The sequence below is a fragment of the Dendropsophus ebraccatus genome, chromosome 1, assembly GCF_027789765.1.
Source record: "Dendropsophus ebraccatus isolate aDenEbr1 chromosome 1, aDenEbr1.pat, whole genome shotgun sequence".
NCBI classification, from domain to species: domain Eukaryota; kingdom Metazoa; phylum Chordata; class Amphibia; order Anura; family Hylidae; genus Dendropsophus; species Dendropsophus ebraccatus.
The window spans coordinates 73708811-73730345 of record NC_091454.1 but is presented as its reverse complement, the minus strand read 5'-3'; the positions used below and the strand labels follow the sequence as shown (position 1 = coordinate 73730345).

At 45.6% G+C, this 21535-nt stretch overlaps 1 protein-coding gene across 1 annotated transcript; it reads left to right on the top strand.

Annotated features, from left to right (window-relative positions):
- The first annotated feature begins 543 nt into the window (after positions 1-543).
- LOC138774499 (uncharacterized) lies at positions 544-18245 on the top strand. The gene is made up of 5 exons (XM_069955423.1): positions 544-641; positions 12375-12460; positions 16496-16789; positions 17095-17212; positions 17302-18245. The coding sequence occupies exons 3-5, from the start codon at positions 16681-16683 to the stop codon at positions 17771-17773; spliced, it is 699 nt and encodes a 232-aa protein (XP_069811524.1). The 5' UTR covers positions 544-641; positions 12375-12460; positions 16496-16680; the 3' UTR covers positions 17774-18245.
- Positions 18246-21535: the final 3290 nt, after the last annotated feature.

The window sequence follows — 21535 nt, the reverse complement described above, 5'->3', positions numbered from 1 at the left end:
CACTGACAAAGGTTCCTGCCAGAGGGAGCCTGAGGATTTCTTTCAGTCCCCTGCATAGGACTATGAGCCAAAGAATTATTTTCTATATTTTTTCCAACATTTTCATTTTGTCCATGTTTGGCTGAAAGCACACAGAGGTTAAAGGGGTAGTCCACCCAAAAAATTTTTCTTTCAAATCAACTGGTGCCATTAAGTGCCAGAGATTTGTAATTCACTTCTATTAAAAAATCTTAAGTCTTCCAGTACTTATCAGCTGCTGTGTGTCCAGCAGGAAGTGGTGTTTTCTTTCCAGTCTGACACAGTGCTCTCTGCTGCCACCTCTGTCCATGTCAGGAACTGTCCAGAGCAGGAGCAAATCCCCATAGAAAACCTCTCCTGCTCTCTAGACTGGAAATAATACAACTTCCTGTTGGGCATACAGCAGCTGATAAGTACTGGAAGGCTTTAGATTTTTTAATAGAAGTAAATTACAAATCTCTGGCACTTCATGGCAGCAGTTGATTTGAAAGAAAAATTTTTTGGGTGGACTACCCCTTTAAGACTGAGGTGAACAGGACTAAAAAGGGACAACCCTACCTAGGCTGGGTGGCTACTCTCTCTTCATCCTGATAACTATGACAGAATCTCAAGTCAGTGGCTAGGTAAGCACGTAAAGCCAAAAGGCTCCACTGCTATCACTAGGTTTCCTTTGGGGTCCCCCCCAACTGCTAGCTCTACCCACAAGATGGGGCCTATGTCACTCCATGCCCATAGACAGCAATAGGTGAAAGTTGATACTAGAGATGAGCGAACTGTTCGGACTTGTGGTCCGAAAGCAGTTCGCTCTCTCATTATGCCTGCAATCCCGGCAGCATAGTTGTGCTCCCGGGAATATGCGGCCAGGATATTCCAGGGAATCCATGGGATCTCAGGCATAATAAGAGAGGGCTGATGCCGTCAGACCAAAAGTCCGGGGGTCCGCTCATCTCTAGTTGATATCCATGGGCGTAGGTTCTCTTTATTTAAAAGCCCCCACAGCTGAGTACCTTAGGGTCTAGGTAGGCCCCCTAATAACCCTGAAGTATCTCTCAGTCCACTCCTCTCTTCTCCTAAAACCAGCCTACCAAACTAAGTTAAATAACTAAGCTAAATAACGGAGACTTTTTAAGTAAATAAACTATTATTCCTCCAGCGAGAAGCTAAGATCTAAAAACTATTATTCCTCCAGCGAGAAGCTAAAATCTAAAAACTATTATTCCTCCAGGAAGAAGCTGCATTCAATTATATTCTTCACAGTTATATGGGTGGGTGCATACCACTCCTGGCAACCGTGACAAGTGGCTCAGGGTACACCACCATCTTGCCCAGCTATATAACACAACCTGGCAACCCCTGGTCACCACACAAAGTGTCAAAGAAGTGTTCCCAAGCTCCTGAAGTGCTGTAGGCTGGAATATCTCCTCACTCCCCCTCCTACCCCTATTCCTGCTTGCTTTTTAGTCAACTGGAAGCTCAGCACTGCTTCCAAATCCTGTACCTGCACACAATTTGAATGCACAGCCAGGAACAAGATTTGAAAGCAGCGGTCAGCTCTGGAATCTGTCAAGCAAGCAGGGATAGTGGTGAAAGGGGAAACGTGCAGGCGTTACAGCTGTCAGCCCTTCAGGGAATTGGAAAAGGATAGATGAAGGGTACCTTGTGTCTCCTCGCCTTAACAGTGTCAGCAGTTTAGAAAGTGAATTCCAGGTGACAGATTAAAGGGGTTATCCAGCGCTACAAAAACATGGCCACTTGCTTCCAGAGACAACACGAATCTTGTCTCCAGGTTAGGTGTGGTTTGCAATTAAGCTCCATTTACTTCATTGGAACTAAGTGTCAAACCCCACCACAAACTGGAGACAAGAGCGGTGTTGTTTTTGTAGCGCTGGATAACCCCATTAACTTAAAACGGCTGACATAGAAACAATGATCCAGTGATATGTCAACAGCTGTTTGTTTGTTGGGTATTTGAGCTTACTATTTACCCTCACCTTACCAACTATGCTTAAAATATGTTAATGCAGCAGTGATAAATGAAAGCATTATTTAAAGCAAATGTAGCACTTCCTGTACAAAGTTTTTCTGGTTCCCACCATCTTCACTGGTTTCTCGAGATGCAAATAGGGGTGCTTGGTGCACTGGAGTTGGACCCAGCACCCCCAGTGGATCGATATCCCCTTCCCTCGGTGATGCAGCCAGACTTGATTCTAAAGGAGGCACATCACCCAGGGGAGGAGATATCGATGCACTGAGGGAGCTGGGCCTGCCTCCAGTGCACCAAGTGGACCTATTTGCATCTAATAAATGGCACAGATGGCGGAAACTGGGCAGTGGTTTGAAAAATGGACAGTGCCACTTGGATCTATGCGTCTGTGCTGACAAAATCATACATAAAAACTTTGCCCCAGATTTCAGCCTTTTAAATAGCAAATGGTTCAGCAACAATTATACAGCAAAATGGGTTGTAGATTTAAACATCCGCAGGGTCTTTTTATATGGGAAGAACTATGCTCAACATGAGCCGAGTCTTAGTCTATGAGTATTCCTTGGGCCTTGTGAACAATCATTGGATTGCTGATGTGGCCCTTCACTTACATCATTGCTGGCCACACATCCCCTGTTTACACAGGAATATGTACTGATGCTCACCAATGATTTTATGGATGTGATCGTATGTTTAGGTTTTTAATTGAAATTATTAAATACAAAGCCAGGAATGGATTTCAAAAAGAGAAGAAGACTTTTATACTTTTTTATGCCCTCATTTTGTATCCAATACTAGCTGTACAATATTGTTGGGATTGATCGGAAACATTGCACAGCTGTTGGGTAATGCCTGGGGACGTGGCCGATCATCCCCTTGTGTGGAAGGCCCTTTAATTGTTGTTTATTATGTAGAACCAGGGATCACTGGACCCTGTTTTCCTAATATATGAGGGTCCCAGAGGTGATTCCTAACTTTTCACATTTCTTTAGACTAAGGCATTATAGGAGGTTATTGGTCTTTTTTCAATTATATCTGCTTTATCATATTACTTATGTTTTCAATATCCTAATACATAAGGGATATTCTGCTGCGCTGATCATTGGTTAACTGGGTAATCATTATAGTGTAGACTAAATTATTCTTCTCCTATTGTGTGCATGTTCGTGTTTTCTCTGTCTCTTCTGTGTATTTCCTTAGCCTATGGCGGAGTTTGTCAGGTTATTGTTGGTAAATTTGTCTTGATGAGGACAGGGCTAATTTAGTGCACAGCCATGCTGTTCTGCTCCAGGCCACACATCCTTCGTTGTTCTGCCATCTATTTGTGTTGTATGTATTTACTTCAAGTGAAAAGCAATTACTGCTATGAATAATGACAGAACTGAATCCTGCATTTATAATTGAATAATATGAACTGATAGTATTGGCAGAAGATGCACGCATGAAAACAGGTGATATACTTTATCAATAGCATTCTGCAATATTGCACAAAGATAATCTATCATCATTTTCTAATTTAAGTGAACTTAGTTCTTGATGTAAGCCAACATATATCCACAAGACACATTCATACTATGTGTAGAGTTTAGGAATTGCTGAAGTGAGTGTATGCTTGGCAACGACAATATACTTTTAGAGAAGTGACCACTAGGCTCCCCTGCTGCTGTTTGGATAAAAAAAAAATTATTATTTTTTTTTTTTTTTTGGGGGGGGGGGGGGGGGGTAGTTTTTTTTAGATATTTAAATAAAATACAATAAATATATATGTTTAAATTGAGCATTGCACACGAGTCCGCTCTATTATGTGCATGTGCACAGTAGTTCTTGATATTCATGAGCATCAGCTCCCTCTGCCCACCAGCTGTTGATTGTCAGTTGTCTATCTATACTGTGTATATATATTGTGTATAAGCAGACAGCTGTCAATCAGCAGCCAGAGGGTGGAGTGAGTGTAGTGGTAAAATGCCCATTCTTCAGCAAATTATGACAACAGCTGAACAGAATGATGTAGGTAATACACAGTTCTTTACAGCATTTCTGTCACTAGGTTATGCTGCCCTCATTTGAAGCAGTGTAAAGCTAGTGACAGATCCCCTCTAATCAGCAATAGAACTATGACTGCTATAACTATGACTGCAGCAGCAATAGCAACCTATTGGCATGCTGTGATTGTGTTGTGGAGGTGCTGATTGGGCATTGAACTTAGGGCCCTATTCCACAGTAACGATAATCGGCCGGATCGGCCCCATTTGGCCCGATTCAGCCGATTATCGTTTGGTGAAATAAACAGAACGATCAGCCGATGATCGTGGCATCGGCTGATCGTTCATTTAGGGCCAAACCTAAAATCATCGTTCCCCCACCACGCATCGCTACGGTTGAATAGCGGTGCGCGGCGGGCGGACGACAATTTGACAGGCTGCAGCATCATACATTAACTGTCAGGTCTTCTCCGCACTGTCTTCATTCCCGGGTACTGCGCGCTCTATCTTCAGAATGGCCGGTCAGCTGATGGAGCGCTCAGCCAATCACAGGCCGGGACCGCCGTGGCCTGTGATTGGCTGAGTTTGGCCGGTCAGCTGACCGGCCATTTTGAAGATAGAGCACGCGGGACCCGGGGAGGAAGACAGCGCGGAGAAGACCTGACAGGTAATGTATGCTGCTGCAAGGGCTGCAAGGACATTGGTAACAATGTCCTTGCAGCCCTCACTCAACGACCATCGGGCCGTGGAATAGGCCCAGTAAACGAGCGGCGATCTAGCAGATCGCTGCTCGTTTACATCGTTGATCAGGCCCTCCTCGGCCCGTGGAATAGGACCCTTAAGGATGACAGGTCAGTAAGCCATTTAAATGCCATGATCACTGTTGATCAAAGAATTTAAAGGGTTAAATGGTATAATGACTACGTCAGTCATTAGTCGGGAGTGCTAGCCAGTAATAAATTGCTATGGCACAAGCTTGTCTCCTTGGCTCACATTATACTGCTCCTGTGCCATACATCTATAGCACAGTGCATCAAGGGGTTAGAAAATTAACAGATGGAACCAACCCAGAAAAGCGGGCACCACTTATCAATAACTGAGTGCTAAACCAATACGTATAAATTACCAACGATACTCAACATGCTTTAGACAAGCCTTTAGAATTACCAAACTTTAAAAACAATTAAAATGTCACATACATGTGTGGTGTCCCACCACGGTGGTTCTTTTTGTTTTCTTTTACACCTGTCCAAAATGTTCTGTCGTCAGCTTAAGTAATGCCGGAGTATTTAGAAGTTATTTTTTTGTCTGCCACTAGATGTAAGTATTGTACATATCTGAGTATTGCACAGCCAAAGTTACTAATGGGTTACTGTTTTTTCCTCTTGTACCACATGGATCTGTGAGCCAATAGGAATCCTTTCTTTTCTACCTATCCCTTTCTTTCTCTTTTCTCACACTCTCCTCTCACCCACTCCCAGCACACATTAGATATGCTGGGAGATAGGAAGTCACATGGGTACAGGAAGTGTAGCTCAGTCTTAGTCAGATTCCTTTGCAGAGAGGTCACAAGACAGGACACTCCCTGCTGCAGTCAAGCTGGGCCCTGGCTCCTGCCAGGTCCCCTGTCAGGGACAGCTGAGCCAGTCCAGAGAGACTTTTGTAGCTAGACTCTGCAGAGACAGGATGCAACCTGCAGCTTCTCTTCAACCTATCCTACACAGCATTATCCTACACAGCTAAAACCCTTGTTAAGAGAGGACAAGCCAGAGACAACCTCAACCCACGCCGTGGACAAGGAGAGTAACAGAGCAGGACAGTATCCACAAAAGCCAAAGATCTAGGAACTGATCTACATAGAGCAAATTTGCAGTGAGTCTATGAACTCTGTCTCGCAGCACAGGTATCAGCAGGAAATCCTCAGCATTCTGCTCATCCCAGGTAACAAGGTCTGGGGCCTGTATCACCCTCTAGGAAGGATCAGCCAAGTCTAGTGGACATAAGGTGGTGTGAAGACTAATTCAAGGTCAATACACGGGCACAAGTGTTCTTCTTCTTCTTCTAAGTATTCTACCTCATCCTCCAACATCCCGGCAGAGCACAGTACTACCTGGGTTGAGACTCTCACAGCATCCTCCTCTCTGCTACTCTGCTTCTTTGTATTACTCAGCACACCACCCAGTCGGCGCGACTATATCCTACACTGCGCTTCTACTACAGATAAGGTTGCTGTATTATCAAGTATTTGTCTGGAACTATTGTCAAGTGTGTTATCTGGTACTTTATCAAGAGAAACATCATAATCTTGGACCCTACTGCAAGCAAGCACTTTCTAGTAAACCCAAGCTTATTTAGGTTAAAGAGACTCTGGGATGTTTACCATTTTCTACCGACATAGCACACACCATAACCTTGGGACACTTCCCCTTTCTGTGGGTGGCAGTTCCGATAGTCTGGGAGGATCACTGCACCACTCTGGCCATCCGTGATCACTCTAACCCAAGGGACCCAGTAGCATCCCTGCAGGACACTGACCACAGGGGAAAAAGGTACAACTGCCTTATAAACTAAAAGCAGGCGTGCCATCACACCTGTGTGCCCAACCGGCACTGGCATCACAAAGTAACACTCCAAGGTCCGGCTGTACCTCAGCCAACCACCACAGAAGTGGAGTCACATCTCACCACCTAGCAAGTGACCGGCGGCTCGTCCGATATAGCATTACAGCGGGGGCTCACGACATGTCCCTCTTGCGTCCGAGGTGGGATACCCCAATAATCATGACCCTAAATGATGCCACATGGAATCATTATACATAATCCACAAGTATAAAGGTATAATAGAAGTTGAATAATGCAGTATGCAACTTAAAAATGATACAGAGTTCGCCATGTGTGATTAAGGGGTCAGGTGGGAACAGGAACACCGCCGCACTTATTGCTTCCTCAACCGTGAACTCTGTATCATCTTTTTAGTAGTATATTGCATCTTGTATAAACCTACCTATGGGTGTCAGTTTAATTTGATGGTAAATTTAATAGTTACAAAGTAATGTAGTCACAGACAAAGCAAGAACATTTCTGATAAGCTAAGAGATTAAAAGATGAATTTTTCTTGCAGCTGTCTTTTTGGGCAAATGTATCTTGATAATTACGACGCAAATAATAATCAAAATGATGAATGCAAAACGACTGTGTGTGAACATAGTCTAAGAAGTGTACTTTAAATAAAAAATGGGAATTTAGATGAACAGGTAACTATTCATTGGAAAAACTATAAGACAAAGTTATATTTTCTAAAGTTACACTGTCATAAAAAAAAAGTTTGATCAGTTGGGGTCTGGGTGCTCACATCCCCACTGATTGGTAGGATGAGCCAAAAGAAGTACTTGGCTGTCATATTCTCTCTATATCTTAGTAAGGGCCATATTACACGGCACAATCTATGGGAGAAAGCGAGCATTGACCTGTCAGATCAGCACTCACTTCCTCCTCGTTCCCCGCTTTCTGCCTGTGCTATTACATGCAAAACACTATTATTCATTGCTTCCAAAAGCCAGAATCTTACTCCACAGGGATATGGGGCAATAACCCGAAACAGCTGTCTGTGAATAGATGCCTGGCTTTGGTATTTCCCCTGTCATGTCGCAATACTCGCAACTGAGTTAGACTTTGACACAAAAGGGGCCACCCTGGTATTTCTCTACTTGTGACCTAATACTCACAACTGAGTGTAACTTTCACCCAAGTGTGTATTTCACCCACGAGCTAAAAAAGGAAATGCGCCCAAACCTAGCTGGTTTTACTTACCAAGGCCCCTGAGTATTTCTAGCTGCTGCTATTCCTGAATTACCAGATTTTCTAAAAGCCTGTCTATATCCAAGATGGCATCGGCCAGTAAACTACATTTCCCATCGTGCAGGGCTTCTCCGTGATTGGTATGTTTGTTTACCCAGCCCCTTAGCTTTCTTTCCTTCCCATTGCGGTCATTACTATTGCACAGTAAACTTTTTCCACTGGTTTTGTATCACATCATCCCAGTATGTATTACATACTAGCTGATGATGTAGTAGAGCCAGCGCGTACATGATGTGATGTAGCAGAGCTGACGCACGCATGATATAGCAGAGCTGATGCGCGTGTGATGTAGCAGAGCTGAGGCAGCTAGGCTGAGGAAGATTGGATAGAGAAGGAGGGTATGGTGGTGGAGATGTACGTGGAGTGGCATCCTTCCGGGCCAGGCATCATCCCAACAGCATCAGCAGCCAGGGCCACAGAGGCCGCAGGAGGAGGGGCGAGCTGGGCGCTGGAGCCGGCAGAGCAGACATGGAGCAGCCCCAGGAGTGGCAGGGAGTTGGCAGCCAAGGTGGCAGGGAAAGGCAGGAGCAGAGATGGCAGTCTGGAAAGGGGTCCCCAGAGCTTGGGGAAAGTGGTGGCAGTGTTCTACCACAGCATGGAGAGGCAGCAGAGGCAGCCAGAGGATATGTGTTACTGGTCCTACTCATCCGCTAGACTCATGCCTAGTGCCGGTGGAGGGGGAAGCCTGTGCCCGTTCAGCGACTTTAGCCAGTGCTAAATTCACAAAGCTGATGCTGTTAGGTTATGCTGCAAAAAATTCTGCTTTTACATCATCTACCGTGTGCCATATGAGCTCTGTTTTCTCTCTATACTTGTTCACAGACTATATGATTTTGCCTTGTATCTGCTTACCCCTCTACTTCTAGCCTATGTGAGCTGTCCTCCCAGGTTTCTCTCTCCCTTGTCTACTATCTGAGCCTAGTTTGTAACTTTATTCCTGTTATCTTTAACACTAAGGAAATGTCAGAGGAAAAAACTTGTTAGAAATTCGCTTCATTTTGTATTCAAGAAATAAATTAACAGAAAAACAAAACAAAAAACACATAGGCGTCCATAACCCTTAATTTTAAAAAAAATGACCTTACTTACTTTGTATCAAAGTTCTAAAGTTCTGTAAGAACTTTGTTTATTGGGCACATGATTTACATATTTTATAGTTCTACCAAGCATGAGATCCTCTGTATTGCCTGATTCTTTCTTGGCCTGGATAATTTGCCCCAGGGTTTATACTTCAGCCTGTTCCTCATGACCATGCTGTATCTTGCAGGCTGTGTATTATTGCCATCTGAATCTTACTTAAGTATCCCTGATTACTCATCTTTATCTATTTTTCTAAGTTTCATTCAGATGTCTTCCTCCTTATCTGCACTGACTCATCCTTCCTCCCACAAACCCAATTAAAATGCAGACAGCTCCTAAAAATAATGTGCAGTATACCCTTATATGGACATATATATCCTCATTATGCAGTTAACCCCACAAGCTCCAGGTTGTAGACAAAGCATGTTGTTTTCCAATGCTTTTCTCAGGCAGTTTGAAATAAATGAAGTGAAATGAACCAGAGATGGATAATCTCAGATGCTGCATTCCAATACACATACAGTGATGGGAGACCTCCTTCTATATTACCAACACTGATGGGGATCCTCGCTATGTTACTGCAGTGGTAATCCCGCCTCTTTAGCTAGATATTTGTGTGGGCGCAGGGATGGCACATCTCTGACATTAATAACATCTCCTCTGGGCAGCCAGAGAGGTAGACTTCCACCTACGCAAGACGTCCCAAGGGAAACCCACGCTGCAAAGAAAACAGGCTGTATTTCAAAGGAGTGGGATTCCGGCCCAATCGAAATTCAGATAGAAAAGAGAGAGAGAGAGATAGGATATTAGTCTGAGTAATTTCCATGTGCCTGTTAGTGACTCCAGTATAATGAGGAAAACATGAGCCCTGCTCTTAGTGCTGTACAGATGAGAAACATACTGTGTCTCTTTAAATACTTGGGGCCTTGGCCAGTGCTTCATAAGCCCACACTCAGCCACTGATGTTTTTATTGGATGTTACATCTGTTTCTGGCAGATGTGCATGCAGAGGTGTGGAACAGCGCACTACCCGTGTGTGCAAACAGCAGACTGAACTTACTTACACTTTCTTCATAACTGAGCAATAACAATTCACACTCTGTACAGTAGAGAAGTGATGTCATACAGTTAGGAGATGAACACTTATCAGCCATAATATTAAAACCTTTTGCCTAATAGGTTGTGAGTTGGGGTCACTATATATCAGACATATTTTCCCAGCACATCTGTAACAGCCCAGGGGTAGAGGAGTAGCGGATAAAAATAGGTCCTTTTTCCGGCAGTAGCCTGGGGCCCTGAGTTCCTGGGGGGCCCATGGCCACCCAAACAGACTTATACTTTCAGTGGAGTTTTGTCCCTGGCTCTCTTTCTTCTCTTCAGGGAGGCTAGCTCTCCCCAGGAGAGAAATTACACTCCAATTCACCCTCTTATGGTGTCATACCACGGGTGTTACTATTGGTTACACCCTTCAGAAAAGTCTGTACTTATTGTATAGAAGTGGTGATGAAGGTAGTGATAAAGTTTCACCACTAGATGTCGCTGTATTAGATATGTGTATTCAGATGCTGCACAGATGAAGTGTATGAAGGGTTATTGTATATTTGTACACATGGATCTGCAAACCAATAGGAATCTGTTCTTCTCTCCTATCATCTCTCTCTTTACTTCTTCTGTTTGCACTCTTCACCCACTCACAACGAATTTAGATGCCCTGCGGAAGGAAGTCACATGGGTGGAGGAAGTGCACGGGTCTTTAGTGCTCACAGTTTCTTCTCAGTAACGCTACACAACACTATGCAGTGTTAAACCCCTTTCAAGAGAGGACAAGTCAATGAGAACCTTAACCTACGCCATGGATTAGGAGAATCACAGAGCAGGATAGTATCCACAGACAGCAATAAGCTAGGAACTGATACAGACAGAGTAAAGTTGCAGTAAGCCTAGGAACTCTATCTTGCAGTGCAGTTGTCAGCATTCCGCTCATCCCAGGTAACAAGGTCTGGGCCTTGTGTCACCCTCTAGGACGGTTCGTCCAAATCTAGTGGGTATAAGGTGGTGTGAAGACTAACAAAAGGTCAATACATGGGCACAGGTGTTGTTCTTCTTCTAAGTATTCTTCTACCTCATCCTCCAACATCCCTAGCGAGCACAGTACTACTTGGGTTGAGACTCTCACTACATCCTCCTCTCTGCTACTCTGTTTCTTTGTATCACCCAGCACACTACTCGGTCAGCACGACTGTATTCTACACTACATTCCTATCGCAGATCTGGTTGCTGTATTGTCAAGTATTTGTCTACAAGTGTTATCAAGTGTGTCACCAAGTGCTTTTTCAAGAGAAACCTCATAATTTTGTAACCTGCTGCAAGCACGTACTCTTCCAGTAAAAACAGGATTTTTTATGATAAAGAGACTCTGTGATTCTTCGCCCTACACCGACACAGTATACACTACATGCTTGGGACATTTCCCCTTTCTCTGGGTGGAGGTTCAGAGGGTGGTTCCCCCGTCTGGCCATCCGTGATTACACTAAGCCAAGGGACCCCGTAGCAGCCCGGCAGGATACCGTGCACAGGGAAAAAAGGTACAATTGGCCTCCTAAAATAAAAGCAGGTATGTCACCACATCTGTGTGCCCCACTGGCACTGGAGTCACGAAGTAACACCTCAAGGTCCAGCTGTATCTTGGCCAACCACGAGTAGAGTCACACTTCACCATCTAGCAAGTGACCGGCCAATCCTCCGACACAACATCACCGGGGGCTCACACCACACCCTCACATAGAGAGTCTACATAAAGCCGGCTTTAATTTCCCCCTTTCAGTACAAAGCCTGGACCAAAGCTCCTTCCTTCTAGAGGGTTCATGGTATGTGTATGTTACCATTTATGCCCTAAGCTATATCTGGTACTGTCCAATTTCAACAACATGAACTGTATAAAACATAGTGTATAGTGGTTGTTACCCAACCACAGACCTTGAAAAGACCCCAGTGGGACACTGAATATTGTATAGCTGCCTGTTCAGATTTACTTCTGGGGAAAGTCAACAACTTAAAGAGGCACTTTGCATACACCAATTGTACAAGTAAATACAATAAACTTTGTAGTATATCTTATCAGACAAAAATGTTTCCTTCTCCTGTTAATAAGCATCTTCCCTCTCCACCTTATCTGCTAAATTGTCATCTAATCAGCTTAGCAACAACTTTTGTTTACTGGTTACGACTTGTAGCTAGCTCGGGGACCAGATTATAAGCAATACAAGTCTTGGGGCAGGAAGTAATGGGAAGGGGAACACATACGCTACAGAGAGGGAGAAAAACAGCTAGAAGACAATTTGCACAGCGGGATGTACACACAGGGCAGCTCATCCTACAAAGCCACTTAAACTGAAAGGTATGCATCGAACAAGTTTTTATTCCTCCAATCATTCCTTTTTTTGCTGTGTACAGGGTACATTATGCTGCTGAAGAAGACCACTGCCTTTAAGGAATAATGTTGCCATGAAGAAGTGCACTTGGTCTACAACCATGTTTAGGTGAGTGGTGTACCTCAAAGTAGCATTTACATAAATGCAAACACCCAAGGTTTTCCAGCAGAACATTGCCCAGAGCATCACCCTGCCTCTTATATGTTTCCATATTGCATTGTGGTACCATCTTTCCTGAGGTAAGCAATGTACACATCAGTCCACATGACATAAGAGAAAATGTGATTCATCTGACCTTATATGCTTTGTAATCATATACCCAGGGCCGGCAGCAGCACAGGGATTACCTGGGCAAGGTCCAGGGCCCACAGTGCCTCTAGGGGCCCAGAGAGGGAGAGGGAACCAGTGTTGTAATGTTCAGCCCTCTCACTGTAGTGCAGGGTGAGCATTTAACATCAGAAGACACTGAAGCAGGACATGCACAGACAGAAAAAAAGGGTGAAGTACCTGATCACATGGCTGGAAGGTCCTTAATCTCACAGTGTGGAGTGCAGCCTGACAGAGAGGAAGAGGAAGAAGACGACTGAGCTGTAAGTGCTGTGTGTCAGTGTCTGAGTGTGTCAGTCAGCCAGTGTGTGTGTGAGTCAGTCAGTCAGTGTCTGTGTCAGTCAGTCAGTGTCAGTTAGTCTCTGTGTCAACAATGTGTTTTTGTGTATGTTAGTGGTGTTTAAAGTGATTGTACATAGTGTGTGGATGATGGGTGCATAGTGGATGGATGAGGGGCGCGCTGAGGCTCTGACGCTTAAGGGCCCGCAAAAATCTGGAGCCGGCCCTGCATATACCTACAGTCTCATGCCTACTACAGGCGCTCACAGCAGCAATAGCGGATTATAATAGGTCCGTTTCGGGCAGTAGCCCGGGGCCCTGAGCTCCTGGGGGGCCCATGGCCACCCAAAAAGAATTATAATTTCAGTGGTGTATTGTTTCCTGGCTATAGTTCTGCCATGATTTGCAGAAAATCACAGAAATTTTGCACAAATCAGGGCATCATGACATCTATCCTGTACTATGAACACCACGCTAGTGCGGCCAGTTACAGTGGGGTGGGGGGGGGGGCCGGGCTTGGTGAACAGCCCCGGGCCTATGGTAAAGTTAATCCGCCCCTACACAGCAGTAAACAAGGGTCAGCATAAACACTATGATAAGTCTACAGCTATACATACCTCTGTGCTCTAGGCTGTATTGAACTGTTTGTTCTGACATCTTTTTGTCATAGTCAGCAGTAACTTCTTTTTTTTTTAGCAATTTGTAGCACAGAAGCTCTTTTGTAGGATCAGGTCTGAGGAGCTAACTTTTATTCCCCACACACTTCAATAGCTGTAATATTGCCAGCTATTTTTTATGACAGTAACACTGTAACAATTAAAGGACAACTCCCACGAAAACATTTTTTTGGCTTATTTAACACACATTACAAAGTTATATAACTGGTTAAATAACCAGTCTGGCCCCCTTCCTCCACTTTCCGACCACCAATTACGGTCGTCACGGTCCTCTTCTCCCGGGCGCAATCTGGTGACGACGAGAGCCGGGGAGCGGTCCGGGTCTTCTTCCTCCTCGGCGTCTTCATGGAAAGTGAATGGGAAAGAAAAGGCTGCTGGTGCACATGCGCACCAGCAGCCTTTTCATTGGCTGGAGCGCATCACATGGCTTCCAGCTTGCTCAGCCCTGATTGGCTGAGCTTGCTGGAAGCCATGTGATGCGCTCCAGCCAATGAAAAGGCTGCCGGTGCGCAAGCGCACTGGCAGCCTTTTCTCTCCCATGGACCCGGAAGTGAGAGACATCGCTGGACGGCGGACGCAGGTGACGGTGAGGCGGACGGCGGGCGAATCGAGTGGCGATCGTCACCGGAGGGATGGTGAGTATGGTGTCTGTGTGTGTCTGTGTTTGTTTTTTTGGGGGAAAGGGCCATGAGCCCAAAGGGCCCTGAATCACCCTTGGTAGATCAAGTAAAACGTAACTTTTAATGTGCTAATATATATTTAAAAAATATGAACACCGTGATCTCGTTAAAAACACTCTCCCACAGTAAACTGATATTTTAGTATTTTCAGTCCACCGACCAGTGGTACTGTGTACTATAACTGAGTAGCTGCAGACTACCCAACCTATGAACCGTGGGAGTAGCTGATTAAAACCTAACACACCGCCACCACAACTAGTTTCACCCCTATACGGGGCGTCCTCAGGTGTAGGGCGCCCCGTATAGGGGTGAAACTAGTTGTGGTGGCGGTGTGTTAGGTCACAATCTCTGTTCTGGTTTCTTTGAAATGTGTTTTATTGGGTTGAGGTCAGGGCTCTGCACGGAATGATAAGTTCATACATTACCCCTCAAAGCTCCCTGGTGTTTTTTTTTTTTTTTTTTGCTTCTGCTGATGCAACTTCAGAGCAGCTCTCTGAAGGGACAGGCTGCTCAGCCAATCACGGTCAGGGACAGGATCCTCACGGACAGATGCGAAAAAAACACCAGAGAGTGTGGAGTGAACACCAGGGAGTGTTAACAATGTCCCTGCAACCGTGTAATAGGCTCAGTAAACCAATCTAGCACTTACTACTCATTTACTATAGTGATGGGGCTGTCTAATACGGCCCTTGGGCTCTGCTCACCCACCATCCTTTTTTGGCTGTTTGACAGCTGTCTTTTTAGATGGAAGTCATTCTGAGGCCAAATAATGGCCAGTTATTTCATAATGATGCAGGTTATTCGTACAATCACGGATGTTTTGACCTCAAAGACAGCAGTCAAATTCCAAAAAAAGATGGCATGTGAAGATAGCCTTAGATTGAAGATGGAATCATACAGTTGTCCAAAATGTCCTGATATGATTAAACATTAAAGGGGTTGTCCGTGAGCAGAATACGGCTAAAGCCTTCTGCTTGCTGACACCAAAACATTTTCCTACCCCCTCCCTTCCGAGGGCAGGGCTACAGTAAGTCATGTTCATCTCCCACACATGCCAGCCACGATGATGGCAATTTAGCACCACTCACCCCACATCCTGAAGGGCTTAGTTCCAAGAAATGGGATCTAAGTCAGTGAACCCTATCTAGCAGAAAGCGTCAGCCATCTTCTACTTGCCAGACAATCCCTTTAAGACTTCTTTTTTTTCCTGGAACTAAAGGGTCTACTCCAACCCCTGAAAAACAACCTCAGCATTATCCCTCCTCCATCAAATAGTTGGCACAGTGCAGTTAGGCAGTTAACGTTATGCTAACATTTGCCAAATCCAGACTTGCCCATCATACTACCAGATAGAGAAGTGTGATATATCATTCCACAAAATATTTATCCACTGCTCCAGAGACCAGTGGCCGAGTACTTTAAACCACTCCACCTAAGGCTTGACATTGTGCTTTGTATAAGGTGTGCATGCAGCTGCTTGGCTATGGAAACCCATAATATGAAGTTGCTGGTACAGACTTTAATGCCACATGAGGTTTGGTCTCCAATGATATTGAGTTACTGGAATGTTGGTGACCTTTATACACTATGGGAGAGATTTATCAAACTGGTGTAAAGTAGAAATTGTCTTAGTTGCCCCCGGCAACCAATCACGTTCCACCTTTCATTTTGTAAAGAATCTGTGAGGAATGAAAAGTAGAATCTGATTGGTTGCTAGGGGCAACTAAGACAATTCTACTTAACACCAGTTTGATAAATCTCCCCCTATGTGCTTCAGTATTTAGTATTTAAAGCAATTATCCATGATTATTAAAAACACAGCTACTTTCTTGCAAAAACAGCATCACCCCTGTTCACAGGTTGTGTGCGGTATTGCAGTTACATTTCATTTACATCACTTAAAGAAATTGGCCTTCCCTTATGTCCCACAGCGGCACAATAACGGGGTGTGATAGCCCCTGCGAGCTGGGCAGGACAAAAAAAGGAATATTTAATAGTATATCAAAATAAAGAACTCCTTAACTCCACCCCCTAGAGAATAAGATAAGCCCATCCCCCGGCAGGCATTGAGTTTTTATTTTTTGTCCTTGAGAGTAGTGGCAGGACCTCCTCCACCCATCCCCCTCCCTTGTTCTCTTGTCTTCTATTCATGTATAATTAATTCTTCTTTTTACTTACAGCATGCTTGGCCTTTTCTAATGGTGCCTCTGTCTCCAGCTCCGTTTTCAGCTGCCTTGGAGGTCCGATTTTTGCTTATTTATGCGTGGAACGCAAGTTGCGTTCCACATGCCGTGAACGGGAAGTGACGTCCTGCATTATGCTGGCGTTCCGGAAGTGAAGTCCAACCTTACCCGGGGCACTGGAAATGACATACTGGTGCTCTGTTAGTGACACGATTCGTGTCTTCTGGCCTCTGGAGCTCCCCAATCTGGAAAGGAGCCGGAAGCAGGCTCTTCCACCGTTCTGTGGACCGGGTAAGCTATGGGCCAGTCCTGGGTTTATTGTTTGTCTGTGGGGGGACAGATCTTTATGTTTTTGGCACCTAAACAGGTATTTATTGCGCTCCTACCCCCATACTCTTGCTGTTTGCTCAGCTTGAAGTGTGTCACCTATCTTATCCCGTTAACTTTGCTGTGAACATGTCCACCAGAGAATCCTCAGGACGCAAGAGCTCTTCCAAGAGGCATTATTTATGCTGCAGGAAATGTGATGGGTCTCCCCCCCCCCCCTCCTCTCAGGTGGTTTAGTACCATATTCTTATGTTTTACTTCCTCCTTAGATACTCCTCTTCCTGATGATAGTGAATTCACTACATGTCTGTCCTGCCGTTCCAAGATTCAGAACAAGGAAGAACCAACTATACAGGATGTTGTTATCTGGCTCAACGATAAGCTGGAGTAAGATATCTTTAATGACAGTGTTACACTCTCTTTCTTTTTCTTTGATCTTCCATGAAGTCTCTTAAGGAGTCCCTGTCTCATCCTAGTAAGAGGCCCAGGAGAAGCTTGCATTCACCTTCTGTTTCGGAGAAGGATTACAGAGTAATCGATGAAGTCAACTCAGACCTATCCGAGGATAAGGACGATGAAAAAGAGACGTTTCTGTTTAACCCAGATAAGATTTCTAGATTGATTAGACTTGTTCTGGCAGATTCTCAGCCTTCTGATGCTAATGAGGTGGCAGGGACTTCTACTAAAGCTAAAACTTTTCCTATGGATGATTTTATTTCAGATCTTATAAAATCTGAATGGAATAGGCCTGAAAAAGCTCCAGCTGTAAGTAAGAGATTTTGGTCACTATTTCCTGTCAAAGAGGAGAAGTCTAGTCCATGGATAAATCCTCCTAACGTTAATAGAGCTATAGCCAAATTATCCCATAGAACCATTGTCCCTGCGGACGATGGATCCAGTCTGAAAGATCCTATGGATCGAAGAATGGAAGTCTCCCTTAACCCCTAGACGACCCTGGGGGTACCCGCAAAGTTGACAGCTGCATCTGAAGACTTCATTGCAGCACTTCCCTGGTGAGAGTGGGGGGATCGCCCCCCCAGCGACGTGATCGCGGAGGGGCGATCCCTGTGTCCGTTACCTACCGTAACAGCGCTGATGCCAGCTCAGCACTCGGTTGTTTTTGGCTGCAGCAGCCGAAAGCAATCGGGTGCCGATCTCATTAATCTATGCAGTATAACTATACAGCATGGATCTCAATGAGAGATCAGTGTACTTAAACTAGAATTCCCCCAGGGGTGTAAAAAAAAAAAAAGGGGTTTTATTAATAAAAAGCCCCCTCCCCTAAAAAAAGTTTTAATCACCCCCCTTTTCCCATGTTACAAAAAATGACACCTCACACATAGTCCTATAGACCAAAGGATAAAAGCGCTATAAGCATGGCAATAGAGTGATTTTAAGGAACATACTGTATATTTGTTAACAATGGTTCAAATTTTTTACAAGCCATCAAATAAAATAAAAGTTATACATGTTTCATATTGATGTAATTGTAACGACTTGAGGAAGCAAGACAGTTTTACCCTAGGGCGAACGGCATAAAAACAAAAACCCTCCAAATAAAAAAAATTTGGTTTTTTTTTCAATTTCACCACACATTTAATTTTTTCCTGCTTTTGCAGTGTACTTTATGCAAAAATTCAGCCTGTGATTACAAAGTACAATTAGTGGCGCCAAAAATATGGGCTCATGTGGGTTTCTAGGTGAAAAAATGCAAGTGCTATGGCCTTTTAAGCACAAGAAGGAAAAAACGAAACCGGTAAAATTTAAATTTGTTCGGTCCTTCAAGGATTATACTACTGCTGCTGCTCAGACCTCCATTGCGCTAGATCACCATGAAGTTTCTAAATCTCTTAAAAATGGTTATCTAAGATTCAAAATTATATTGACTCTGGCATTAGCAGGGATAGTATTCTGACTGCATTTAAACAAGCAGGTCTTGCTGTTGATTATTTGTGTGATTCAGCCTCTCACCAGGCCAGACTAGCTTCTAGAGCTTTAGCCCTGTCATCAGCAGCTAAAAGGGCCTTATGGTTGCATCCCTGGAATGGGGATATTCCATCTAAATATCATTTATGTAATCTGGAGTTTATCCCTGGTAGACTCTTTGGGTCAGAATTGGATGAAATTATGTTAGACATTTCTAACAAAAAGGGTAAATCCTTACCCCAGAATCGTCGTTCCTTTCATTACAGAAAGCAGGAGAGGTCTCCTCAAAGAGGAAAACAATATAGATTTTGTGGCAGAGGTAGAGGAGGCTACTCCAGGAAGGGTGGTGTCTCTAAGAATGAGAAGTCCTCCCCCAAGAGAAAGGACTTCTGACCACTGGCGGAACTACCGCCGTAGCAGCCATAGCGGCTGCTACGGGGCCCCGCCACATCAGGGGGCCCGTGACGCGGGTCCCGTGCTCCTCCTGACCCGGCGACTCCTTTCCCCAACCATAGGGAAAAGGAGTCACTGGGCCAGGAGGAGCACGGGACCGACCGACAGCGCTCCTGTCAGTCCCCCGTCTGATGCGCGGCTGCCGGGGGTGTCACGTCCTATCCCCGGCAGCGCGCGTATCATAGAGCTCTCTGTGTTCCGGAAGACGCGGCCGCAGCACAAGCCCACAGAGAGCTCTATGATACGTGCGCTGTCGGGGATAGGACGCGACACCCCAGGCAGCCGCGCATCAGACGGGGGACTGACAGGAAAAAGGCTCGACGGGGGAGCGCGTTGTAAGGTGAGTTTGTTTGTTTTTTTTAAACCTGCTTTCCGGGGGGGGGGGGGGGGGGGGGGAGGGAGAAGGGGGCATCTATAAGGGGGATGGGGAGAAGAGGGCATCTATAAGGGGGATGGGGAGAAGAGGGCATCCATAAGGAAGGGGGGGAGAGGGGGACATCTATAAGGAGGGGGGGAGAGGAGGGCATCTATAAGGAAGGGGGGAGAGGGGGACATCTAGAAGGAAGGGGGGAGAGGGGGACATCTATAAGGAAGGGGGGGAGAGGAGGGCATCTATAAGGAAGGGGGGGAGAGGGAGACATCTATAAGGAAGGGGGGAGAGGGAGACATCTATAAGGAAGGGGGGAGAGGAGGGCATCTATAAGGAAGGGGGGGAGAGGGAGACATCTATAAGGAAGGGGGGAGAGGGGGACATCTATAAGGAAGGGGGGAGAGGGAGACATCTATAAGGAAGGGGGGAGAGGGGGACATCTATAAGGAAGGGGGGAGAGGGAGACATCTATAAGGAAGCGGGGAGAGGGAGACATCTATAAGGAAGAGGGGAGAGGGAGACATCTATAAGGAAGGGGGGAGAGGGGGACATCTATAAGGGAGGGAGAAGGGGGCATCTATAAGGGAGGGGGGAGAGAGGGCCATCTATAAGGAAGGGGGGGAGAGGGGGACATCTATAAGGGAGGGAGAAGGGGGCATCTATAAGGGAGAGGGGAGAGGAGGGCATCTATAAGGAAGGGGGGAGAGGGAGACATCTATAAGGAAGGGGGGAGAGGGGGACATCTATAAGGGCGGGAGAAGGGGGCATCTATAAGGGAGGGAGAAGGGGGCATCTATAAGGAAGGGGGGAGAGGGGGACATCTATAAGGAAGGGGGGGAGAGAGGGCCATCTATAAGGAAGGGGGGAGAGGGGGACATCTATAAGAAAGGGGGGGAGAGGGAGACATCTATAAGGAAGGGGGGGGGAGGGCCATCTATAAGGAAGGGGGGGGAGGGGGACATCTATAAGGAAGGGGGGAGAGGGACATCTATAAGGGGGGGCAACATAGGGGGAGAGGGGGCCATCTATAAGGGGACAACATAGGGGAGAGGAGCACAACATAGGGGAGAGGGATATTATAAAGGGACAACATTGGGGGAGAGGGGAACATCTATAAAGGGACAATATAGGGGGAGAGGGGGCCATCTATAAGAGGAAAACATAGGAGGGGCCATCTATAGGGGGGGCAACATAGGGGACCATCTATTAGGGGACAACATGGGGGGCATCTATAAGGGGGACAGCATGGGGGCTTCTATAAGGGGGGCAACATAAGGGGGCTATTTATAAGGAGGGGCGACAGAGAAGAGGGCCATATAATAAAATGGGATCACATAGAGTCAGCCTTCCCACTAAATGAGGGTGTAAAGGGGCCAATGCAGATGTGCAGTATAGAGAGATGAGGATGGTGCCAGTGTGAGGAGACTAATATGTTTTTCTGGCAGATTCTGTGGATTTGTGGCTTGGAGAAGGAGATGGAGAAGAAAATGAAAAGGGAAGAACTCCGATCAGAGAAGACGTCCCCTGTAAGTCACCTGATATAACTGTACTGTAATTTATATGGTGTACAGGACCTGTGTAGAGCTGAGTGTGTTGATGGCGTAGTGGTGGATCGAGAGGGGGCGGGCGGGGGGGGCCCAATCAAAAGTTTGCTATGGGGCCCAGCCATTTCTAGTTACGCCCCTGCTTCGGACGCCAACCCTCCCGTCGGTAGTCGCCTAAGCCTCTTTCTACCTGCCTGGGAGAAGTCTATCCCAGACAAATGGGTAGTGAGTATTGTAAGGAGAAGCTTCATGTTGCCCCTTCATCCGATTCCGCCCGAAAGATTTGTGATATTATCTTGTCTATCTCAAACAAGAGATTTTGGAGCAATCTATTCTAGACTTCATTCGTATGTCAGCGCTAGAGCCGATGCCTCTCTCTCAGACAGGTATGGGAGTATACTGCCTGGTATTCTTGGT